General features: G+C 37.3%; 1 protein-coding gene across 1 annotated transcript in view; it reads left to right on the plus strand.

Annotated features, from left to right (window-relative positions):
- Positions 1 to 27,575, plus strand: part of VPS8 (VPS8 subunit of CORVET complex) — a 2,195,799-nt gene that overhangs the window by 1,718,986 nt on the left and 449,238 nt on the right. The window contains exon 31 of the mRNA XM_044075401.1: positions 12,446 to 12,593. Coding sequence (XP_043931336.1) covers positions 12,446 to 12,593 — 148 coding nt within the window. The remainder of the gene's footprint in view (positions 1 to 12,445; positions 12,594 to 27,575) is intronic.

A 27,575-nucleotide genomic window follows, 5' to 3' on the forward strand; every position in this document is an offset into this window, starting at 1 on the left:
AGTGTTGTTTCCTAATTTTGCAAACAAGGGAAAATACATGTTGCATTTATTGGATGTTCATAGACAATTACGTTTTTACCTACATAGAACAAAAGAAATCAGAAAAACAGACCGATGGTTTGTTTTCTTTCCAGAATTGAAACTGGGTAAACCAGTTACAAAAGTGACTTTAGCCATATGGCTACCTGATTGTATTTCATTTATCTGTAACAAATTGGGTATTAGCTTATCAAAGCCGGTATGAACTCATTCAGCTAGGTCCATGCAACTTCTTCAGTCTTTCTGTCCAGAGCGTCCATGGATGACATATGTGCAGCAGCAACATGGGCTACTCCCCATACCTTTATTACGCATTACAAACTGGATCCTGTCTCCAGAGGTAGAGCATCCTTTGGTTCAACTGTGCTCAAGAATATCCTTCCTTAGAGTCCACCTGGGATTGTAGGTAGCTGGAGACTCTGTCACATCAGTTGAGGATAGAATGAAAGTTGACAACATCAGGTAAAGAAGTTATGTACTCACCATAACGTTCCATCTGTGTTGTCCATTTTCATTTTTCCGCAACTTCCTACCCACCATCCTCCATCCCTTCTGTTTACAGACTTCTGGAAGAATGAGCTCTTAGAGGGGCATTATTATCCTTTATATTGAGCTCCAGATATCATTTTTCCTTTGTGGAGCACATGCAGTTTTACATCTCCTAGATGTATGCATGTTAAATATTCCTTTTCTGGTAAAGTCAGCAAACATGATCTGAGGTAGCTTAGGATTGGTGCATTATGGGTAAGGGAGAGACTTGAGAGCTTTTTGATTACCACAAGCTTTAGTAACAGCTGAGTTGGATCTGAGGATTGGATCCAACCCTATCAGTTGAGGAAGAATAAAAATGGACAACACAGATGGAATAGTATGGTGAGTGCATAACTTTATACTTGTTATGGCTGCCCGAATTAATCCTGCCACTTAAGGCTGACACACCCACCACATGATTGTAGAAGTGAATTAGTGAAGTTTATCTTGTCCCTTAGTATGTGCAACAGAACAGGGAATGAGTGGTCAGAGAAGGGAAATGGTTGTTGGTCAACAGACATGGTGCAAACTTGCATATAAAAAGTGGATCATTTGAGAAGAAATCATTAGATAAAATCAGTTTGCTGGTCATAGAGGAGTATATAATGCATCCACAAGCAAGTCATGCAGCACTTACTACAGGAAAATCTGCTCACCCCTATGCAACATGGCTTTCACCCAAAACACAGCACTACTACTGCCCTCCAATTCTTCATCAACACTATTTTTCTAGCCAGAGATAACAATAAACATGCCTCTTGTTTATTCCTAGACCTTTCCAAAGCATTTGATACGGTCTCCAACTCTCTTCTTCTAAACAAATTGACTAACCTTAACTTCTCTAAAACTACTGTTGCCTGGTTTTCTATCTTATCTCACTGATCGACTACAATCAATGTAATGCTGCTTTCTCCCCTCATCTCCCTGTTATGGGTGTTCCCCAAGGATATATTCTTGGCCCATTACTTTTCAATATCTTTACTGATCTACTCTATACTTCCTGCCTCAGTCATCCCTTGTCCAATGTGCAGATGATTCTACAGTTATCACCATTGCTGACTCTCCCTCTGATCTTTTCTCACTCAGACATCCTTTAACTTAGTTGAAACCTGGCTCTCCAACAACCAGCTTATTCTGTATCCCCCCCCCCCAAAAAAAAAAACCTCTTACTTTTTCTTCCCAAAACCTTAAACCACCTTAAATCCATTTTCTCTTAGTAATACTCCTATCATTGCTGAACCTAACACAAAATACCTAGGCGGCATTGTAGATGACCAACTAAAATTTGAATTGCACGTAAATAATTGCATTAAGAAAACTCATCAAAAAGTTGGCCTCTTATACAGAAATAAAAAAGTTCCTTTCTAACAGAGCAAAAGTAACCCTCTGTCATGCTTATCTGCTAGCTTGCCTGTTTTACAGCTCTCAAATACTTACAAATCTCAACTCGTCACTCTTAACTAAGCTAGAATCCACCTACAATAAAGTGGTCAGATTAGCAGCAAACCAAATTTATAAATGTCATCATTGTCTCTCTAAAAAACGTATTACCCCACCAACTTCTCTCAGCTTCAGATTATTCACTCTGTATTATACCATCCATCATACTGCCCCAACCCATTTCCTTTAATCTCTTTTTACTCTCCCTCTAGGACTCACCATAGCTCAGACCAAGACCTATTACAAACCTATAAACATAAGAACAAAAGTGGTTGTAACCTCTACAGCTACTATCTGAGCATATATTGGAACAGAACTGCCATTAGAAGTAAGGTCACTCAAGAAACCCAAAGAATTCAAATCAGTCACCAAAGAATACCTGAAAAGTCACTGGTCATGCCACTGTACTCACCCTCCATAATCTTGTCTTCCCATTCTTAGGAAAGCCTACTTGCCTGCCCCTTTTCAGGCTCTACTTCTGTTTATCTGTTATTTCTCTTTAGCTTCCTTATCTTGGTAATTACTTGCCACTCAGTCTAAAATATATATTATTTTTTATTAACTGTAACTTCCTTAGCTAGCTATTCAGATTGTGTATCTGATTTGTTTCTTTAAAGGAAAACTTATGTTAATAACATCTTAAACCTTGTAATTTTTTTTTGCTTTTGTCAAAATGGTATTGTTATTTTTATTTGTTGTTTATTGATTTTATTTACTTCTGTTTGTAAACTTGTGTAGCTTTTTTCCCCGTGCCTCAGTGGAAAAAGGGCTATCAGCTCAGTCGGAAAAACCCGGTCAACAAATGTAAAATAATTAAAAATAAAAATATAAGAAAGCAGATTGCCTTGTAAATATCAGAGAAGTGCTTCTGCCAAAAATGAACAAAGGCTTTACAAATTACTGTAAAGTAATGTGTAGTATGTTTATAATGTGCCCTATTGAAAGTAAAATGCTAATTGTGGCATCTGTACTCTAATGAAGGGACATAGAAAGGTGGAACAGTTATATATTTATTGCTCTTTTACCTACTGTAAAAGTAGAGTACTGATATGTATAATGTTTCTTTGAGGGGATGCTTTCAAAATGTGTTGTAACAGTACACGTAAATAGCGATTCATCTAGGTAAATTACAGAGGTTATTTGAAGCCATTTTCTTTTTTCAGCATGTTTTTTCTAAAATCATAAATGGCAAGAGAGCACATTCCACTACTATAGTCTTGATTCAAATGTGCAAATTCCTTGGAATAAATAAGATGTTTTATGTATACTACCACTTGCACACATCAGTAGTGTTAGAATATATGAACAGAATGCTTAAAATTTCATTCATGAAAACATTTATACTATCAAGAATTGACTGCATCACTTACCTGTAGTCTTAATACCCATTAGAGCAGTAAGTTGGAGCTAATTTAGAAAATACCTTTTCAGCTTTAGATAAATTATATGGGGCTATGAGTAGGAGAGATCTGCTGTGCTCACTGAGGAATAAGTGCAATCTTTAAAGCAAGTAATTTTTCTTAAATGTGGGCAGTATCGATCCTTTAGGAATTTGTAAGTAAGGGTGTTAAGAAGAAAAGTTGCTCTGTTGTGAACTGACAGCCATTTAGATTTATTGATTGTAAGGTGGTGGTGGTCTGTGTATGGACTAAGTTGCATAAATCTGAAAATGTTATTTTAATTTTTGTAGCATATGCCGAGTTTTGTTGTCTTGGAGGGCAATTAGAAGGATGTAAGTATTCAAATCTAGGTAGGAGGACTCCAGTAGCAATGGCTTGTCTGGTTTCTTTTGTGAGTGGATTTTGGCATCTTGTAGGCTATCATGACCTATGAAAGAACTTTGTTGCTCCATTTGTGAGAGGAAGGATACAGTAGGATCTAAACTGAGTCCAAGGTATTTTGTATTAATGTTAAGATGCAGTTGTTTCAGGGCCTAAAATGTGGATGGGCAATGAATATGCAAGTCTCTTAACCAAGCCAGATATTGTAAGGGATGACATGTTGTTGTATATTGTAAATTGGTTATCAAGAATCCAATTTGATAATAGTTTAAAGTCATTTTGAAAGGCAGAACTAATGCTACAGAAGGGAAACTACCCTTGGGATTGCTGTGTTATCTGTAAAAGGGGTGCAGCTGAGGTTGAGGAAGTAACAGCGAAGGTCACTGATGTATATGAAGAAAATGAGCACCCACTTTACTGAACCCTGAGGTACACCCATACTGCAAGGAAGAGGCTGAGGCAGAGTGAAGTATGGAATCTTAGTGAAAGATCTGTTAAGTTAGTTATTGAACCATAAGGAGACTTATTGGGAAACTCTACTCTCAGCAAGTTTGGTTAATAGCAGAGAATGATCAACACACTATTTTCTTTTTTAATCTTTATTAAATCATCACATTTTAAGCTAGAAAATGAGTTTACATACATTAACAGAAAAGTAAACTGTAATAACCGTTTCCATTGTTCCAAGATTGATAAAATTTTTCTTTATAACAGTTTACATTCACTCAAACATTACATTAGTTGCTGAATTACTGCCCTTCCTTAAATCTCATTCCTCCTGTGCATTATCCTGCATGTATTGTTCCCATAAATTTAATTTCAGTGAACGTTTGTCTTACCTTTTCTAAATATCACACTTCTAGTTTTTATTTACCTACTTTACGATGTTTGAAACTTTCATTGTGGTCGGTATACATTTTTTTATTTCCTTTTTCTAGTTATTGTTTTTTGGGCAGCCAATAACATTAACTTTAGTAAGGCCTTACTATGTTTATGCAAATCAGACATATATATCATAGCTCAAGATGCTCCTTTCTTTAGTTGCTAACATTTGTTCCACCAACATTTCTGCCCAACTACTCTCTATGGAATTTATAAAATTTCTCAGCTTATTACATCCCCCAGAAAGCATGTTCCAATTACCTCTTTATTCTTCATCATATTACCAATATTCTCTGAAGTCAGATTTTCTTATAAAAATACCTATGCAAACTCTACAATACAAAAATCTTAAATCTTCGGTACTTTGATGCACACTACGGGAGACCAAAAGATTTCTACTCATTGTTCCTTCATAAGTTGTTGCTTTTCTATTCTCTTTCCCTAAACTTTCTAACCTCTTCTGATTGAGAATTATAATTATTTAGCAGTATTTTATTCTCTGTGCTAAGTATCCATTTTTAAGCAGCATCATATCTTCTAGAGTCAACTAAAAACTCTGTCAGAGCTGATTTTTCATGTATCACTCCTTTGTCCTAACTCTGTTATGAATCTCTGCTGGAGAAAGTAATCTCTAATCTGCCATCCAGACTACTGATAGCTTCATTACACTATGTTACCTTTTTCTCCTGAGTTATTTGATCCCATTATTTGTTTGGTTCCCTGACTAATTTCCTCCAGTAAATTGCAGACTCAAATAGCATATTTGCTGCACCCTCTATTTGAAGACATCCTAACTTGTAAAATGTTCTTTTTCCATTCCTGCACTGATTTAGTTCTAAGAATACTTTCTGCTGCTTTAAGAATGTAATACTTTTTATGGTTATTGCTCTTCTCCTTAAGGACTTGCATCCAAAATCCTTGTCGCTCTTTGTCTGTCAGCCCTCTATGCCATCATCATCCTTTTCCACCTTGATTCATAATCCTCTGCTAGAATTATGTATGAGCCTTAACTGTAACTTCAAATTAGATAACCTTAAACCATCTTCTTCTTTGGGGAGAATCAATTTATCCTACATAATTCATGCTCTCTTCCCATCTTCTAGCTGATGCTTCTTCACTTAATGTTGATGCTGTGTTATCGTACCACCTGTTAATCTGTGCTTCTTGGCACAGGTTATGACTTAAAAGGGGTTCTTGCATTTGCATATCCATCCTCTTAACAAATAGAAGTAAAATAAAAAAAATAATTGTCAGTAGTATATAGTAGTATATCTGACAAAGGTTGATTTATCCTTCTCAGCCACTAAAACCAAGGCACCAGTTTTTGTCTGTGTGGCACTGATAAAACATTCCCAGGCTTACTTCATTCCATCTACCCACAATCCCTAGTGCAGCGCCATAATCCTCTGTATTTTGTGTTGTCATTCTGGCTGGATAAAATGGCCTTGCATGATTTGTATTAATTACATTTATTTCGTTTTGTACTGAGCTATTTTTGAATCAGGTAATCACACTATTGGAAATTCTGTGAAACTTTCCAATTTTGTGTGCATTTGTATAAGAGTGCCTCCCTGGGAGCTGGTTTTGTGCATTTTCCCTTTCTCCCACCTTACTGCTTGGTATAGAGAGTTTTTGTTGTGCTGCTATGTTATAGTTGTTTTTTTTTTTGGTTTCTGCAGTTTTTGTCTGTATGTGTTGGCTATTTCTCAGCACTACAAAATAACCACAAGACAAACCCCCAAAAATTCTGGAATGGAATCTCCTCTCTTTTCAACCCAGGTAAAAAAGAAAACCCCTGCCCTGACCAGAATGCTTCCGACATAGACTTAGCCACCCAATTTAATTATTTCTTCATCTATTCCATATCCAAACTAACATTGTCCTTCAACAATCCTATTTCCCCACCTCTACCTTCCCTTATCTCTTCTTCCTCTAGTATTACCACCTCCCAACCTCCTCCCTTATCTTTGAACCCAATCCCCGTATCTGCTATAAAAAGACTTCTTCAGAAGCTGAAACCATGCTCTAATGCCCCTGATCAAATTCCCTCCTACTGTCTAAAGACAGCTGCAGAAGCCATTGCCTTCCCCATATGCATCCTAATAAAATGGTCAATCAAAGAAGGCTATGTACTCCAACTCTGGAAAAAAGCCTTTATTATCCCCCTTCACAAAGGGGGCAACAACAACAATAGTCCGAATTTTCGACCTATTGCCATCTTATCCCTGATCTCAAAACTTCTCAAAAAATGTATCTACCTACAACTTTTGCCCTGTCTCATAAACAACCACCTTCTAACTCCCACACAACATGGATTCAGGCCTGGCCACAGCACTACCACCACTCTCGTGTCCTCCTTAGAAACTGTTAATATGGCCCATGACTCAGGTTGTATTGTGTCTACCCTCCCCCTTGACCTCTTTAAGGCCTTCGATACTCTCTCTCTCAACTTTCTCCTAACCGAACTGTCAAAACTAAATCTATCCCTCTCCTCTATTAATTAGTTCACCAGTTACCTCTCAAATAGGCAACAAGCAGTTAAGTGGAAAAAAGCCACATCCCCATTCCTTAATACTCCCACAGGTATACCCCAGGGTTCCATTCTAGGTCCCCTACTGTTCAATATCTTCATAAATGACTTCTACCAGACCATCCCTAATTCAAAACGTATCCAATATGCCGACGATTCAACAATTATCTGTTCTGCCACCTCCACACTAATAAAATTAACCCCGTGATGCCTTCTCTTCTACAGAACAATGGATGTTAGATAACCAGCTGGCACTCAATGCATCAAAAACGAAATGTATGATATTCACCCCTTCCAAAACCACCACCATAGACAAAAACTCATTCTCCATCACCAGTCAGAACAATACACCCCTTGAATTAGTATCTAATGCAAAACTACGAAAACAAGATGTAGAAACGAAACAAAGCAAGCCACTGGTGAGCACACAGGCTGTTTATTCAAATAGTCAGTAAGCGCTTTCGGTGGGAGAAATAAACCCACCTTCTTCAGACTGAAACATTTACAAATGTCAACCACGTCATTTAAATACTTAATTTAAAAACAATTAACCAATAGAATCTCCCATCTTTATGAATGCATCCTAGTAATGTCTCGTTTATGTAAGAAACCATAATGTCTTATTTAACTTAAACTTAAAATGTTACCAAACCAAATAGTCATCTGCAATTCCTGATTTGACATAAATGAAAATAAAACTGGTGATAAAAGAAATAATATGTTTCCTTATGTAAAAATGTGTGTTTATGTGGGTGTATATATATATATAAATATATATATATATATACATATATATATATATATATATATATACATACACATGTACCCCAGATTAATGTATGTGGACCATATTCACAAAACAAAAACTTGGTTGTAAATTAAAAGTAACCTGTTTTTGAGCCCTCCCATATTAATGCGACTGTTGTAGACTCAAATTGTATATATATATATATATATATATATATATATATATATTTAAATTTCTTAAAATGTAAATTGTTTGGGAATATAAAAATGCATGTATTGATAACCAATGCATGACAATTAAATGATATTCTAAAAACTGCTATGTTTTCCATAAACGAAAATCATTTCCACTTTTAGAATTTTTTGTTAGAAATGACCCTGAATATTAATATGAAAACAACAATCATATTTTTTAAAGAAAAGAAAATCTCTAAAAATGATTTAGTTGAGCTCCCATATAAGAAACATCTAAAATATGAAAATATGAAAATCTAACGCAAAACTACTAGGAGTCCTCAATGATGACCAGCTCAAATTCGATACCCACCTACAAGTAAATATCAAAATAACACATCAGAAACTTGGCATGCTTTATCGCCACATTCACTGCATCTCTCCCTCAACTAAGTTTGTTCTCTCTACCATGTACCTCATCCCATCCCTCCTATATGGTGCCCAACTCTTTACTAAGACAAAACTCTGCTTGTTACAACAAAATTTCAAAATTTGCAACAGGTCACAGATCTTCCACCCATCACTGTATTGCCCTTCATAAACTGAATTGGTTAGAGCTCCCCAATTGCATCACCTACATTCAACTCACTCAAGCTCACAGACTCATCTTCAATGCCTCCACCTTTACAATGCACCTACCAAATAGACTCCTAAGATCTAACACCCAAAATCTGATTGAACTGCACAAACCCGCCCACCCACCAGATAAACATCTACTGTCCTTCTCTCTAGCACGCCTCTGGAACTCGCTTCCACCTCTCATCCGTACTACTGGCAGCCTCTCTTCCTTTAAAACCGTACTTCACTCACATCTAACATCCCAGTGGGAATGCTCCTGCTCCAATCCTACATAAACTCCCTCAGCAACACAATCTATTTTCCTAGGAACAAATATATTTGTAAATGTCCTCATTTTGCTCTGATTTTCTGTTTAGCATTTGTAGCTACCAACATATTTTGTAAATACTATTGATTGTTTTTATAAATTCTGTCTTTGCATTTTTACTAAATCCACCTGCTAACACCATTTAATACCTGTACTTCTGTATTAATACCTGTCCTTCATATTTTGTATTCTAATAACTTATTTTTATTATGTAATTTGTATTTTTTGTAGCTTTTCTCCCCAGGACTCCATTGAAAATGGGCTCCTCCAGGCCCAATGGACCCTCCTGGCAAACAAACTGCAAATAAATAAATAATAAATAAATGTGTGTCAAAGTTTCTGATAAACTGAGACTTGAGACCATCCTGAATCACTTGAAGGTCCACTGTAGAACCAGATAGCGACCCCATTTCTGCCACTGAATAGTGGGAGAGCAGCAAATGGATTTGGACCAAAAATTCTCATTCATCCAAGTCTCTGTTATAATTGCGAAGTTAGCTTCATTCATCTCAGCGATACTGCTATTACCATGCATTTTTATGCAGCACATTTTATTAGATCAGAAGAGAGTAGGTCCCCTGGCACTGCCTGTGATGGTCAGCAGGAACCTTGGGTATAGCACAGAGAACACATGGATGAAACAGCACTACTTCCCCAAACCACCACCACAAATCCTATTAGCAGCCACAAGAGCTTGCTTGCAGCATCCATACCATATGTACAGAGAGTTTGTAACTTTTCAGTATGTGAGAAACAGATGCAGGTAAGCAAGCTGGATAAAAAGTGTTGAGTGTCAGCATTTCATTAAAGTATCCTAAGTACAGGTGTAAGTCACCATATCATTGCATTATGCTTTTTGAACCTGTGAAATACAGCTTGTATATGGGGAGAAAGAGGAGAGATGTGAGTACTAAACCATTTGGAATACTAACCCTGAGGCTGGCAGAAGAGAAATAAGATTTACTGATTTTACTAGTTAAGTGAGAGATAATTTGTTAAATACACAGGCATGAATTTTGTGTGAGTTATATAGTTATGGAAAGTTTCTGTGAGTATAATGTGACTGACTAGGTCAGATGTTCTTGTGATATCAATAAAATTAGACCCATTGAGTTTACCTTCTTTCTTTGTTTTAACCAAAAGACCATTCAGAAGCTTGATGACCATTGTAAGGCTTGTTCTAGCTCTGAATCCATGATGAATCCTACTGAGAATATTGTATTCTAATAAAGATAGTTCACTGAAGATAGCTTTTTCAAGTATTTTAGTTAAGACAGTGAGGGAAATTTGGTTTTAAGTGATGTTAATGGCTGAAATTAAAGTTTTTAGGGATAGATGTGACTGTAGCTAGTGTCTAATAGAGAAATGACAGACATAGTGTATCTGTAGAGATAAGTGGTTTGTTAATATGTAGCCCACATTTCTTTAGAAATTCAGGGTATATACTTTTTGAAACCAGGGAAACCATAGCTGGCTATCTTGTTGAGTAGTTTTGAATTTCAGCATAGGATATTGAGCTGGAGTTCAGAGTGGACTGCTACTACCCTCTTAAGTCAACATATGATGTGCTGTTTGCCTGAGGGAAGTTTATAGTCTGCAAGTGTGGAAGCTAGGGATTTGAAGAATTTATACTGAGATGGAAAGACCTTAAGTAGGAAATCCCAGCAGTTATCCATTGCAGACTATTTGATGTTAAGAATACTTTTTCTTTGTTTTATGGTAGTTGCTATTAAGCTAGGTTTTATGAACAAAATAGTTCTTTGAGCAATAAAAATGAGATTGATAATCAGGGGTCACTGAATATAATTTAATAAACCTCACTGTCTTCTGGTTGGCCCCGTGGAGATATGAGTTCTGGGGATTGTGAAGCTTTCCATTCTTGTCAGCTTTGTCTCTTAATTGAGAGTTTTAAATTCTTTGATTAGCCATTGATTTTTGTGGTGACCTATGTAGCACTGAGATCTTGGAAAGGTGTTTATTTCAGAGGTAAAGCAAAAAGTTGTTAATTGAGTTGGCTAAGTTGTTGGGGTTTTGTTCTAAGGTGAGAGAGTTGCCATTAGTTTGAGTTCAGCTTTTAGAATGCTATAGTTTTGTGGGGACTTTGGGTGATAGTTCACTAGAGTTGGAGGAGCTTTGCAGGTATTGTAGGCTGAGACTGAAAAAGTAAGGCGGCAGTGATTGCTTCTGCTATGTGGCTGGACTTTGCAGTTAGAGATTAAGGTGGAATTATTTGTTATCACCAGGTCAATGAGAGAGTGGGTACTAGATGTAAAGTTGTGTCTAGTGGTATCTTCACAACTTGTTTTAGACCATGGTTGGTAATGGCTTCTGGACAATCAGATTTGAAGGGGTTGAGAAGTTAAAATGAAAGTTGTTAGTAATGATGGTGTTGGTCATTGGGATGGTAAGGCCATGTAGTTTGTTTAGGATCTGAGAATTTGCTTTGGGAAGGAGGAGGCGAGAGCAGGTAGGCAACATTGATGGTTATCATGGTTTTATTTTTGTCAACTATCTTAATGGATAGCTAGTTAGGGTCATGGTCAGGAAGTTATGTTCTGAGAATGGGATTCGATGCTGATGTCATCTCTGAAGAGCAGAAGGATTTTCCCCTCCTTTTCTTTTATTGTGTGTATTATTGAAAAGGTAGGAGTGTTTTGGGAAATAGACTTCTAGTTTTGGGAAGTATTGTTTTGCCCAGGACCCTTCTATGGTAAGTATGCTGGAGGTACATGTAGAGATGAATGTTTGGATTAGTTCTGATTTCATGACAGTTTCATGATGATTTCCTGTCACATTAGTTAGTTTCATAAAAAAAATCCTGTTATTTTCATTAGACTGCATCTTATCCAGTGCCTCAAATGACTATTTTGATTTTGACTATGCAGCTTTTTGGCTGATTATTACAACTGTGGTTTTCATTACAGTAGGCTGCTTAAAACATTAACTTCAGCCTTAACTAGAAACAGAAATGTTGGGATTTCCAAAAATTTTCAGTGTCATGGATGTAGGAGATCTCTGTAGAAATTTGGTTATATAAGAAAAAAAAAATAACTACATTGCAGAGAAGCTTGATTTTAAAAATACATTTTAGAAATGCTATTGAAAATCAGTCTCCCGAGTACTACAAAGCATAGTTCCCTTCTGAACATTTTTTTTTCCATTTACTAGAGTCTTGTGGGTGCTCAGTACTTCAGCCTTTGAGGATCTATTAAGGAATCTTTGCTGCACAGGGAGAATACAGGCCTCTATTAACTCCACCTTTTCCTTTTAAATGGCAGAAACATTTTTTGTCTAAGTTTGATACCATTATGTGTAGGAATCAGCATTAAAAGCTTTGAATTTTGCTATACCATTGCTCTTTTTCTCCAATTTCAGAGAAGGTGCACAGATGAACCAGGAAATCTTGCAGATGAATCCTAATATCATCGAGCTGTATGTTGAACTACTCTGTCAGTACAGCCCCATGGATGTTAAAGAATTTTTGCAGCTCTCTGAACACTACCGATTGGATGAGACTAATCAGGTAAACTAAGTACAAGTGAGGATGTTTAATGCAGATTACCTAGAGAGTTTTTAAAAGCCTGGTTATTTCTTGTTTCTTGTTTACAAATGCACCCCTAGAAGAAAGAAAATTTTGAAGAAACAAGTTTTGAAATTCATCAGTGAAAATTTTATCACATGTGAAAGCACATGTCATAATACAGTGATTGTGTAGAGGAGAAAAGAAAATGACAGTAACTACTATACACAGTAATGGATGAAGTCTTTCATGGCTGACTTTTATACTTTAATTATGTACTATTTGTGATGTGACCCAAAAGACAGCACATTTCTAATGTTGATATCACTGCCATAGGCAAATTGAGGAAGATTAGACTTAAAAAGTATAGCTCTCTGTCTGGGTACCTATTCCCCAAATAGAATTTAGCTGCTCAGTGGTCCATTTTCAGGCCATATACATTACTCTTCATTTCACTTCCAAGTGTAGCATTTTCTTTTTCCTATTCATCAAGATTTCTTTTTTAAACATCTTTATTGAATTATCACTTTTGACATAAGTCAATCATACATTTATATAAATGAAAACAAACCATATTTACAAATTCTCAGTTGTAAACATTATACATCAGATATAACCTTTTATACTGTCATTGTCCATCCAACATTACATAACTTACTCAGTTCCTGTCTTCCCTTAAACTAACTTATACCTTCTTCAAAACATTATTCTGCATGTATTGTTCCCACAGTTCCTATTTTTTCTATGTAATTTGCTCATACCCTTTTCTAAAGATCCCACTTCCAATTCTTTTATCTGTGTTACATTATTCACTACTTCAAAAACAATTGGTTTACAGTTTGATTTCTGTTTTCTAGTGATTGCATTTTTTGGCAGTCATGAGAATTAAACTTTAAAGTCTTGCTGTATCTATGCAATTCAAATTCTATATCCCAGCTCAAAAAATAATTTCCTCATGTACACCACTTACTTCACCCAGTATTTCTGAGTCATTTGTAGTACATTTTTTAAATCCTACCAACTCGTTAAACCATCAAAACGTATGTTCTCAGTCTACCTGAGGAAAAATTCTCTGGAGTCTGCTTGAGGTGTAAAATACCTGTGCAAACACTTCCAAGCAAAATTCCCAAATCTTCTAGACATTTTGTTTATTTAGGAGCCATATGTGTATTCTCCCATCGTTTCTTTATGAATTGCTTATCCAGTCTCATTTCCCACTCCTTTCTAACCTCCTCTGATTGATTCCTATAGCTATCATGCAATATTGTATATGCCCTACTAATTATCCCTTTTTAATCAACAGCTCTGTTCCAGATTCATCTGAAGTCTCTACCAGTGCTGGTCTTTCCTTTAGTATCCCTTATTCCCCTATTTATTCCTCTTTGCCTAAACTCTGATATCAATCCTTAATAGGGAAGGTAGTCTGTAGCCTGTAGTTGAAATGTGTTCTTGGCCTCTTCCCATTCTATTACCTTTCCCTGTCTAATTATTTGCTCCCAATACCTTGGTTCTTTTACCAACTTTCTCCAATAAATTCCAACCCCCTCTTGCCTATTGTCTGTATCCCTAATTGCAGTTATTCCTATCGGCAGAATATCCTTTCTCCATTCCCATGTTGGCTTAGATATTAGAATACTTTATGCAAATTTGTAAATATAATATTCTGCATGGTATATTGTTATTCTCCTTAAGGATCTGCATCCAAAATCCCAGTCTCTCCTTGTTTCTTGAGTTTCTCCCCTGTTTTATCATCATCTCCTTTACACTTTGAATTATAGATTTCTGCTTGTGCTATGTATAGGAGCCTTAACTGTGTTGCTCTGAAATAATTCAAATCGGGTAATCCCAAACCACCTTGTTCAATTGGGAGAAACAGTATATCCCACTTCACTGTTGCCATCTTCCCCTCCCAGGTAAAATCCTTCAGCTCTTTAACTTCTCTAGTTGATAAAAATATGCCTGACCTGCATATAAAACTAAAGGGACTAAAAACTTTTTAACTGCTTGTATCTTGCTAGCCATGTTTATATAATAGAGCTTCCAATTTCTCAGTTTTTGTATTATCTTTTGTTGTCTCTTCCCACATATCCTTAGCTGCCACAGCAGAATGATTTTTAATCCACACTCCTAATTACTTCACGTTACCATGTTCCCATAAATATGGATATTACTCAACCAATTCATGTGTAGGTACATAATTTACAGCCATTGCCTTTGTTTTAGCTTCATTAATGTTGTATCCCAAAAATATCTGAAACTGCCTCAAAATGTTCCACAACACTGTAATGTCCTTTTCTGCTTTTATCAGGTATAAAATAATAACATCTGCAAACAGAGCCAGCTTTTCTTGACTACCATATAAATTATATCCTTGAATTTCTGAGTCTCTTATTTTCTTTGCCAGTGGTTCTAAATATAGTGCAAATAGCAAAGGGGAAAGAAGACACCCCTTCCTGGTTCCTCTGCTTAAGCAGAAATTATCTGAGAGGAACCCACCCAGTTTAATTTTCACCTCTGATCCCTCATATATCCCCCTAATCTACCTTATAATTTTGTCAGGGAATGCAAATGCTTCCATTGCCCTGCTCATAAACTTTCAGCTTACTCTATCACATGCTTTCTCTGCATCAAGACCCACCAACAACAGTGGTATTTTCTTGCATTCAGCTTCCCTCTGGATCTTCAGTGCTCTGTTAATGTTATCAAATGTTTATCTCCCTTCCACAAAAGCACATTGATCCTTGTCAATCAATTTTGTCATCACCTTTGCCATTCTTTTAGCCATTATAGACATAAACACATTGAAATGGGAGTGTATGAAGCTGGATCTGTTGGGTCTTTGCCGTCTTTAGGTATTACATCTACCACCACGTTCTTCCAGGAAGTTGTTGCTTCTCCTCTGCTTAAAATACTATCAAACAAAACCTTCCAGATCTTTATCAAATTTCTGTCCTAGCTTCCAAACTTTCACAGGAATGCCATCTATTCCTGAGGACTTTCCTGTAGATTGGTTGTACATCACAATTTTTATCTCATTTCCTCCCATCCTAACTGTTAGTAATTGAGCTTCCTCTACCTCTAACCTTGGCATATTCAATTCTTCCATAAACATTTTCATTTGTATCTTTTCTTAATTTCCATATTTCTCTGCTCTATACAAAGTTTCATAGAATTTCCAAAATATTTCTAATACCTCTACAGGACCTCTTGTTACCTTCCTTGTCATAGGCTCCCTATGCTTGGCGACAGCCCTTTCTACTTTCTATTGCCTAAGTCATTGTGCTAAAAGTTGCTTAACAGCAATCTTTCTTAACTCATGCATATTATCAAGGTAATCCCTTATTTTCTGTTTAGTATTCTGCGGTTGCTGCTCCTCTTGTTCTGTGAGACTCCCCCTATTCTGCAATACTTTAACATTTGTCAACCCCTCTAAATAATTCTTACTTGTTAACCATAGCTCCCTTTCTTTTATTTCCACCCCTATTTTTAAATTCCACCTTAATTTTATCCCACTCCCTAGTAATGTCTGTCCTCTCAAATAGCTCCTAAATAATTTCCATTACCCATTTGTTAAATTCATCTTGTTTAAACAGGTTGCTTGGAAAGTGCCAGTGTCTCATTTTTATTTCATTACTCTGTGTTTTTATTTTAGATATTAATGGTGCATGACCTGAAGTAATTACTGGGTATGTATCAAGACTTTCAATTAAATGTGCATGTTCCTGTGAAATGTAAATTATGTCTAGCTTAGCCCAGTTTTTATATCATGAGGAATAATATGTAAGTTCACTCCAAACTCCTATTATTGAATTCACATCTTCCATGCAAAATATTTTCATAAATTTCTTGTAAAATCCTTTCCCTTTTGGGCCGCCAGTCACATCTTCACTGCTGCAAATCAAATTTCAGTTCCTACCTACAAATAATATTCCTTGCTGAAAACTGATTATTTCTCCCAGTATTTTCATAAGCTCCATTGTCGCAGTTTTAGATTGAATTATAAGTACATGCTAGTATAATCATCCTCCCTAGTCAGTAGCCCCTTAGCACTACAAATCTGCGATTATTATATTTTGTATCCTCTTCTATCACTATTGAAGCTCTCTTGCAATTAATATAAGTATTCCTCTGTTCCTTTGTCCCAGATTTTCTGCTGAATAATTATCCTGAAAACCTTTCTTTATCAAATTCACATGTTCATTTTTTTCAAGTGCGTCTCCTGTAACATAACTATTTGCACTCTACATTTTTTTAATAGAGTTCACTATTTTTCTTTTTTGTGTTTTTCTGTGAGAAAGTTGTCATTTAAATACATTGCAGAAAGCATCATTGTATTAAAAAGTTATTATTCCCACCTTTTATGTACAACACCATTTTTTTGTTAAATTTCTGGTTCCAGCGTTTGTTTTACATGCATACACTGTTTGGCAGGTTGAACTTTTATGAAGTTGTTTCTTCACATATCCATTTGAACTTGTGTTACATTATACAAAACTTTTTGTTTCACTGAAAGCCCTTAAACAAAAAGCAAATAAACCCAGAGTACCCCCCCTAGAACCTACTCATTTAATACACACAAAACTGTGTGCATCTTCGAAAACTAAAGTTTTACCCTCCTAATAGGAACAAATGTCCCAAACTGACAGCCACACTCATAGACTTGAGTTAACCTAAAAGAAAGGTTGTGCTTGTACTAAGTGCTAACTGGTTTGCTTTCAGAAAGCATTATCTCCTAGCCAGTTTCTCTTTTCTCCCCAGCCAATCATTCTCCACCAGATTGTGACAAATTTATCTTTATCAGATTGTTTCCATGGAGAAATGAGAACCACCAGACAGCTGGTTTCTCATTATCGGATTGTCTCCATGGAGACATGAGAACCAGGCAGTCAATTTCTCTATATCAGATTGTTTCCATGAAGACATGAGGGTCAGATACAGAATTGCTACTAAGCATACATTCATTTGTTAGAAAAAAAGACTCATTATTCAGTATTCTTTTTCATTATTTGCTTTCTCTTAAAACTTATCAAATCACTATAACTTCCTTAATTCAGTCATTCCTCCATGCAAAAATTAGAAAAAAGCACATTAATGTTTCTTTTGCCATGTTCTTTTAACCAGGCTTTTTTGTTACATTGCAGAGCCTACGTTTCTTAAAACTGAACAAAAAAAAAGAACAGTAGCACCTATTTACAATCTTCAATACATTTAAAAGTAACTGAGAAAAGTCTAATTTATAGCATGCAAAGAAAACAATACACCACAAAAATAGTACTATTAAGAAAAAAAAATGTTTTCTTTGTTTACAGTTTACTTTCTTTCCTCTCTTCCCTTCGCCAAAGCATGTTTCTGAGCATTAATGACATGAAGTAGGGCATGTCCCCCACAAGTCCAACATATTCTGAAAAAGTCCAATATTTCCAGATTTTCTTGTTGTGCCATACTTCACAAATATAATTATTGCATTGTAATCCCACATTAAGTTGCTGGTTTATCACTGCTCATCTCCCTTTTCCAAATCCTGTCTCCCCATTTCTAAAATGCTGTCGCTTCTTCTTGTCAGCTCTCATATTCCCTTTCTTCTCTCCAAAATTTTCTGTTGAAACAGTGGAAAAGGCTTTACAGGTACAGTCCATCTCTGGTCTTTATTACCAGAAGAACAAGAAGCAGAATCTCCTTCTGTTTCACAGCTCACTTTTTGTTGGGTGAACTTTTGTATTTCCTCCTTAGCAGGGAAAGAATACCTTGAAGGCAGCTGGATACAGCAGTTTGAATCTCACACCTGTGTCTCCACATTGCCGGAATAGTGGAATGAAATTACTTCTCTTCTGCCTGGTGCGCAATGAAAATCATTCTCCTCAAACACTCTGCTGTCTCCCACTTTTAGTATTTTGTCATCCTGTCACAGTTGTGTCAGAATCCTCTCCTTCTGCTGTTAAAGAGTGCATCTTTACTATTAAAGTTCTAGGGTGCTTTCTCACAGCCAGGTTGGGAGCACACACACACGATGTGCCCTTTCATCTAACAACTCCTGTTGTGGAACACCAGTCCAGTGGCTTATTTGTGCTTTCATAAAATAAATGCAGTCTGTTCCTTCCAGCTTCTCCAGTATAGCTAAAAATATCAGGTTTTCCTTACATGCTATGTCCTCTAATTCTGCTATTTTTTACACATCTCTTCCTGAGCAGTCTCAAATTCAGCCAGGACTTTCTAGTTTCATCCTCTGATTTTTGCATTTTTATCACCTTATCTGAATATTTGTCTAAAGCGTCTTCCATTTTTTCAGCCTTTTCTTGTTTGTGTTGATATACTCAATCAGTGTTTCATTTATTTTGACCAGGTCTGTATGCAGTTGTTTTACGTCTTCCTGTAGGTTACTGGAAGTCATGTCTGTCTGTTGCATTTCTTTTTGCTGAACAGGTGCAGAACTTTCTCCAGTCAGTGTTTCTTCCTCACTTTTTGTAGCTGATTTCTTTCCAGGTGCTCTGTATTTCTTTTTTCCTTGCATCAGGCAGCACACTTGCTAGCCAGTTACTGAAATTTACACATAAACACAAAAGCCTACTGGTCGTCTCTGTTGAGTTTCTGTTTTCATAGTGGGAGAGCTAGAGTTAAGCTGTTACTCAATGTGCAGCAATTTTAGAACTCCTGAAAACACTTCTTTATCAAATTCTCATGTTCATGTTTTTCCAAATGTTTCTGCTGTAGCATAGCTGTTTGCACTCTACATTTTTTAATATAGTTTACTACTTTCTTGTTTTGTATATATCTGTGCAACCATTAACATTTAAAGATAATATCGAAAGGCTTGTTATGTTAAAAAGGTATTATTTCCACCTTTTTATTTATAACAGTTTTTAAGTATCTAGTTCCAGCTTTTGTGTTACTTGCACACACTAATAATGTTTGGCAGGTTGACCTTTTATACAGTTGATTCTTGTCATATTCCTTTGAGCCTATGTAACATCTTATAGAACTTTGTGTTTTATTGAAAGCCTTCAAAAAAAAAAAAAAACAAATACACCCCAAAAACCTATTAACTTAATATTAACACACAAAACCATGTAGATCTTCAAATACTGAAGTTTTCCCTCTCTAATAGGAGTAATTGTCTAAACTGACAGCCACATTCACAGACTTGGGTTAACCTAAAATAAAGGTTGTCTATGCTAAGACCCATGGTATAGCATCTGCATCTACTAAGTACTGTCTGGTTTTGTTGCATCTTTTTTGCTCTCCCAGAATGGGAAAAGACTTCATTGCTTTCAGACAATATTATCTCCTAGCCACTGAATTAAAAGAATATAGTATTCTCTCTTTATTTCCCTTTATCAGATTATCTCCGTGGAGACATGATAACCAGATACAGGGTTGCTTCTACAATTATTTATTTGTTTGTTAGAGGAGAGCTTTATTATGTTCTATGTTCTTTTTTATTTCTTTTCTCCTAAAATGTGTTACTAGATAGAGCCAAGAGTCTTAAACCAGTCATTTCCCTGTGCAAAAATGAGAAAAAGTACATTGTTTATTCTTCTGTCATACTTTTTTGAACACACTTTTCTTTTTTTGTTTGTTTCTACATTGCAGTGCATACATCTCTTAAAACTGAACAAGGAAAAGGAGAAAAGAAGGGAAAATGCTTCAGTAACCCAGTTACCCTTGAAAATAACTGAGAAAACTTTACTTTATAGAATGTGGATATCATGGACTATACAAATATTACTATTAAGTACAACTTTGTTTTACTTACAGTTAAGTTGTTCCTTCCTCTTCCCCTCTCCTAAGTGTTCAGAGGGACCGAGCTAGGAAAGATGTGCAGCAGGTAAAGGTGATAAAGGATAATGAGGGAACATACACGTGAGGAGAGTGTGTTGAGCAGATGGAAAGAGTATTTTGAGAGGTTGATGAATGAAGAGAATGAGAGGGAGAGAAGGCTGGATGATGTGGGGCTAGTGAATCATGAAGTGCAATGCATTAGCAAGGAGGAAGTAAGGATAGCTATGAAGAGGATGAAGAATGGAAAGGCTGTTGGTCCAGATGGACATACCTGTGGAAGCATGGAGGTGTTTAGGTGAAATGGCAGTGGAGTTTCTAACCAGATTGTTTAATGAAATCTTGGAAAGTGAGAGGATGCCTGAGGAATGGAGAAAAAGTGTTTTGGTACCGATTTTTAAGAATAAGGGGGGTGATGTGCAGAGCTGTAGTAACCACAGAGGGATTACATTAATCAGTCACAGCATGAAGTTATGGGAAAGAGTAGTGGAAGCTAGGTTAAGAAGTGACATGATGATTAGTGATCAGCAAGTATGGTTTCATTGCCGGGAAAGAGCACTACAGCTGCTATGTTTGCTCTGAGAGTGTTGATGGAGAAGTACAAAGAAGGTCAGAAGGAGTTGCATTATGTTTTTGTTGACTTAGAAAAAGCATATGACAGGATGCCTAGAGAGGAGTTATGGTATTCTATGAGGAAGTCAGGAGTGTCAGAGAAGTATGTAAGAGTGGTACAGGATATGTACGAGGGTAGTGTGACAGCGGTGAGGTCTACGGTGGGAGTGACAGATGCGTTTAATGTGGAGGTAGGATTACATCAAGGATCAGCTCTGAGCCCTTTATTATTTGCAATGGTGATGGACAGGTTGACGGACGAGATCAGTCAGGAGTCCCCGTGGACTATGATGTTTGCAGATGACATTGTGATCTGTAGTGAGAGTAGGGAACAGGTGGAGGAGACCCTGGAGAGATGGGAGATATGCTCTAGAGAGAAGAAAAATGAAGGTCAGCAGGACTAAGACAGAATATATGTGTGTAAATGAGAGGGAGGATAGAGGAATGGTGAGGATGCAAGGAGTAGAGGTGACGAAGGTGGATGAGTTTAAATACTTGGGATCAATAGTAATGGTGAGTGTGGAAGAGAGGTGAAGAAGAGAGTACAGGCAGGATGGATTGTGTGGAGAAGAGTGTCAGGAGTGATTTGTGACAGACTAGTACCAGTAAGAGTGAAAGGGAAGGTCTACAAGGGGGTAGTGAGACCAGCTATGTTATATGGGTTGGAGACAGTGGCATTGACAAAATGGCAGGAGTTAGAGCTGGATGTGGCAGATTTAAAGATGTTAAGATTTGCACTGGGTGTGACGAGGATGGACAGGATTAGGAATAAGTATATTAGAGGGTCAGCCCAGGATGGAAGGTTTGGAGACAAAGCCAGAGAGGCAAGATTACGTTGGTTTGACATGTGCTGAGGAGGGATGCTGAGTATATTGGGAATAAGATGCTATGGATGAAGTTACCAGGTAACAGGAAAAGCGGAAGGCCTACGATCAGGTTTATGGATGTGGTGAGAGAGGACATGCAAGTGGTTGGTGTGACACAGCAAGATGCAGAGGACAGGAAGAAATGAAAACAGATGATCTGCTGTGGCGACCCCTAATCGGAACAGCCAAAAGAAGATAATGATGATGAATCCCACATTTATTTGTCAATTTCCAAGTTGCTGGTTTTTATTCCTGTTTATCTCCATCTTCCAAATACAGTTACTGCTTCCTTTCCAATGTACTGTTGGTTCTTTTAGTCAACTCTTGTGTTTTTTTTTCTGTCTCGCATTTTCTTTTGAAACACTGAATAACATTTCATTGGCAGTGTCTTTCTGTGGTATTTATTACGAGACGTACAAGAAGCAGAATCCTCCTCTGTTTCACAGCTCTCTTTTTGTTGGACAAACTTTTGTATTTCCTTCTTAGCATGTTCTACATCAAAAAATTATTTTGTCCCTCCAGAAAAGAATATTTGGAAGATAGCTGGGTACAGCATTTTGAATCTCACTCCTGCTTCTCAACATTCCATGATTAGTGGAATAAATTTACTCCTGTTCTGCCTGGTGTACAGTGAGTAATCATTTTACACAAACACACTACTCTCTCCCACTTTCAGTACTTTGTCCTTCTGCTACAGTTTTGTCCGAATCAACTCCTTCTGCTGGTAGGATTGCATCTTTACTGTTAAAGATCTAGGTTGCTTTCTCATCGCCAAGTCTGGAGCATACACATGATGTGTCCTTTCAGTTAATTCCTGCTGTGGTATACCAGCACAATTGCTTATTTGTGCTTTTATTCTGTCAAGCTGAGACAGTGTTTTTCTTTCTAGTAATAGTGAGTAAAAACTTAATGTTTAACTAATTTGATCTCCTGATTTTATTATATAGCTGTCCTCTCTTTACCTACTAAATTTATTATATTTCTGCTTTGCTTTTCTTACCATACTTTGTTATTCTCTTTTATCATCGCTGGTATTTCTTTTCTGAACTTTACCTTCAGTAAGGTAATCTTGTATACCATTGTTGGTATAACGTTTTCTTTCTCTACTGTTTAAAAAAATATTTCTTTGACTGTTTGCCACTTGGTGAGTTCTTCAACTTGGCTGAAAAGCCTACTGGATTTAAAAAGTGCATTTCCAGTGGGCACAAAGATGCCCATAGGGAGTGCATTTATTATTTAGGCCCCTCTCACTTGGATACTTCTTGTACCATTTGTGCGGGCTTTAACGTTAGAGCTATCAGTGACCAACACAAGAAGTGTTGGTGCTTAAGGGCCTTATACCTGTTTCTGTTCCTTCAGTTGCTTCTATTTTAAGGGCTCAAACCCCATCACAGAAATCTAAGTCTGCATACCCAGGGAACATAGAAAGCCCTCTCCTGTCTGGTCTTCCAAATCTGCTCCAAATTGTAACCTCCAACTATAATCTGCATACGCTCTGATCTAAAGCCCTCGGATTCTACACTTTCAGTGTCAAGGCCTCCTTGGCTCCAAAGCCCACATTTCTCTCTGGAGACAATGTCTCCAAGGTTGAGATCTGCCTTCCTTCAAGAGACACCAAGAAAGTCTTTGCAACCTCCTTCCACTTCCACTTCAGTCAGGTCCTCCAGAAGTCTTTCCAAGGCAGAGGAGGGTAGGAAGATGACAAAATTTCTCAGAACACAAATCCAGATGGGGGTCTTACAGATTCCATCTCCTATTGGATCCATGATCCTTAAACCTCACCCACATACTGTCATTTCTCCTTCTCCAATCCGACCTTCTCTTTTGGAGCCATCCAGTCATAGATCTCTAACAGTCAAACCATTGGATCTGAAGATACCTATATTGTTGACTCCGGCTACTTCCCCAATCTGTTTGACTCTAGCCCCTCTTGAGCAGGACATGACTCAGAGCCAAAGCGCCAGCATCTGATCTGAGGGAATGACTTTGACTCTTAAGCTCTTGGGGCTATCGCATCCCCTCAAAGCCTCAGTGGTGGACACTCCACCATCTGAGTGTTGGATCATGGGTGGCCTGAGTTTGTCTGTTCTAGAGCTTGGGCTCCAGTTAGATTGACTTTGGCTTCTTCTGATCCCTCAGCCTTCAAGGTGGTTGAGAGGGTTTTCTCCCATCAGAGAGCTATTTTGACTCTTACTTCTTCGGATCCAATCCCTATTCCCCCTTTGTATCATGTTTCTGAGTCTCTTCATCCTACTCCACAGGGACAGCCAGCCTGTATGAACTTTAGGTAGTTCCAGTTAGGGAACTCCCCCCTCTTCTTCCGATATGTCTCCAGAATATCCCACTGAAGAGGTTCCCTGGAAGAGGTTGTGCAAAAGGAGGTATCTTTGACTGAAGACACCGATTTTGATGAAAGAGAAGGACCCCCAAGATCTCCACCAGAAGATATCTCCTTCAGAGACGTCCTAGCAATCCTACACTAAAAAGGTGGTTGGTACTCCGAAACCCCTTCCTAGGAGGAATCAGTGTTCCTGGAAGCCTTTGAGTCTGGCCTACATCTTGGGTTACCTCAACCCCCCCCCCCCCCCCGCATGGATGAGCTTATAGATCTGGTCTCCTGCTGAAAGGAATGAGATACCATAGAACTGATCCCACAGCTTTCAGATAACATTCTTTGAGCACATAAAGGCAGGCAGTTTTAGAATACGGCAATCCCTGTGGATGCCATGGTTGTTGAGGTAAGCACTAAAAAAGACCTAGCTGAACAGAGAGCTCCTCTGTTCACCCCCTAATACGCAATCTAGGGCATTGGACAGGTATGGAAAGCAAGTTTATGCATCAGCAACCTTTGCCTTATGATTGCTTATCTGTTTGGCTCACTTCACTAGGTTACAGAGGAACTTCATCAAGGAACTTTCTAACTGTCCCCCTGAGTCCACAGTGATGGAGCAAGAGAAGGTTTTTTCCTCTAGACTAACCATCCTGCAATCAATCACAAATGCATCCATGAGGCTAATATCCCATGCAGCTTGAGGGTTCCTTATGGGCAGCAGGTTCATGCGTAGCCATTAGGAGAGATGCCTGGATACGATTGTGTGATTTTACAGAGCCCTTCAAAGTGTCATTCATCAATGCTTCCAAGATTCCTTCACTGATAGACCTTTTTAGTGCTCCTGAAGTATTGCCCAAGTGTTCTTCTCTGGAGACAGTCAGGGGGCACTTGTCTTTGCACCCAAAAGCCTGGACAGCTATTACAAAAGATATGTGAATGCAAAGAATAGTATCCAGAGGATATTCATTCCCTGTTTACAAATTCCACCCATGAAAAGAAAATTTCTCCTCTATGTTCCACTCGATCAGTGTGAGGTAGCAGCACTGAAGATTCAATAGCTGCTAGACAAAAGAGTCATCCAAGTAATCCCACCAGACCAAAGAGGATCCAGATTTTACTCAAAGTTCTTTTTAGTGCCAGTGAAAAAAAGGGAACCTGAGACGTATCCTAGATCTCATTTATCTAAACTGGTTTATAAAGAACTCCAAGTTCTGTATGGTCACAGTTCAGTCCATTCTGCCTCTGTTACAGAAGGATGATTGGATGTGCACAGAAGCTCTTCAGGATGCATACTATCACATCAGAATGAACAGCTGGTCTCAAAGATAATTCTACTTCTTGCTGGAAGCCAAGCATTATCAATTTAGAGCCCTGTCTTTGGTCTCACTGCAGCCTCCAGGGTGTTCACCAAATGCATGACAGTGCTAGTTGCTAATCTAAGACTGCATGGATTGTGTTTCCTTATCTAGATGACTGGCTCCTCACAGCACTAACCAGTCATCTCCTAGTAAAAACGATCCAAAAACGAACCAGCACAAGGTAGAATACGGCTATATTATCATCATTTATTATTCCAAAAACATACCGGTTTTGGCTATATTAAGCCTTCTTCAGTGTAAATAATTACATTAATGAAAAACTGCTCCATCCTGGTACAACCTTTATATAGAAAGATGTGTTAATATAACAAGATATCTTAAAGGCATATCCCTAAATTAACCCACATTCAATATGCATATATCAAAAACACGACTAAAGTTATAATACACAATTAGTGCTGAAAACAATATTATATTCATATAGAGTGATATATGCAATATTAAAAATGTGATAATATGCATATAATAATATATAAAAAATACATTTCATAATACATAGGAAATATGCAAACTATAATGCATATAAAGGTCGGCTGACACTTATTCCAATTAATTTAATCCAGGTTTGAAAAGAGCCCCTAACCTGGTAATCCAAATTGATTCCATATTAAGTCTATCGTGCCAGCCTGCTTTAAATCTTCTATGCATAGAAATCTTGTCAATAATAACAAATTTAAATTGTGAAGTAGGGTGACTGATAGTATGTTTATATAAAGCATTGGACAACCTGCGATTTCTGATGGCACTAAGATGTTCACTAATTCTAAATTTCAAAGGCCTAGATGTCTGACCAACATAAAATGAGGAACAGGTGCATGTAACTAGATAGATAACCCAATCTGAACTGCAGTTGCCGAAAATATTAATCTGATATACATTAGAGGTGTTTTTACTGGAAAATTCTTTAGTTTTCAAAATGTGTTCACAGGCACTGCAGTGTCCGCATGGGAAGCATCCAACCAAAGAGTCACCAAAAATTGTCATTTGAACTGTTGTAGCAGGTTTATATATTTTGTAATGAGTCAATTGAGAATGAATAGTGCGACCCCTGCGATATGAGAAAGCACATTTCTCCGGTAAAATCTCATTAAAATATTCATCAGCCTTCAGAATGTCCCAGTGTTTATTAATAATCTCCCTAAATCTGATTGTATTGTTCCCAAAGGTAGTAACAAGCCTGATTGGTTGAACAGTATTAGCTTTGTCCTCATTCCTATGTTGTTTGTATTGTAATAAAGTGGAGCGAGATGTCTCCTTGGTCAAGTCCAAAGTATTGGAAATATGATGTTTGGAATATCCACGACTCACAAGCCTATTAGACAGTCCATGTGCACATACTCTATAATCCTCATCAGATGAACAAATGCGTTTGAGGCGTAAAAATTGAGATTTCGGGATGTTTCGGATGATGTGGCAGGGATGAAAACTGGACGCATGCAATAATGTATTGTATTGCGGGAACTTCCTATGTACCCTAGTAGCAAGTGTGTGATCTTCCTGTCTACAAACTATTACATCCAGAAACACAATTTCTTGATATTGTATATTTATAGTGAATTGGATCTCCCATGGATTGTTATTTAGATATTTAACAAAATCAAATCTTTGTGTCTTGTCACCCCGCCACACCATCCAACAATCATCTAAATATCTTCTCCAGATATCCAAGTTGTTAATATACAAGTTATGATCAGAATCATATATAAATGATTGTTCAAAAAATCCCATAAATAAATCGGCATATATGGGGGCAAAGGATGCCCCCATAGCCTTGCCTCTGTTCTGCCAATAAGCATGTCCCTCAAAATAAAAAATGTTTTTTCTTAATACGTAATCAGTAAGTGTCAAAAGGAAATTATTGAAACCATTAGTATACAAGTGTGACCTATCCAACCAATAAGAAATAGCAGAAATACCAGCGTCATGAGGAATACTCGTATAAAGAGATGAGACATCTAGTGTGCATAACCACCAATCTGCTTCCAACTGTGAATCCTGAATGATGTTTAAAAATTCAGTTGTG

Source organism: Protopterus annectens, chromosome 6.part1, assembly GCF_019279795.1.
Source record: "Protopterus annectens isolate FY-2018-M chromosome 6.part1, PAN1.0, whole genome shotgun sequence".
In the NCBI taxonomy this organism is placed as follows: domain Eukaryota; kingdom Metazoa; phylum Chordata; order Ceratodontiformes; family Protopteridae; genus Protopterus; species Protopterus annectens.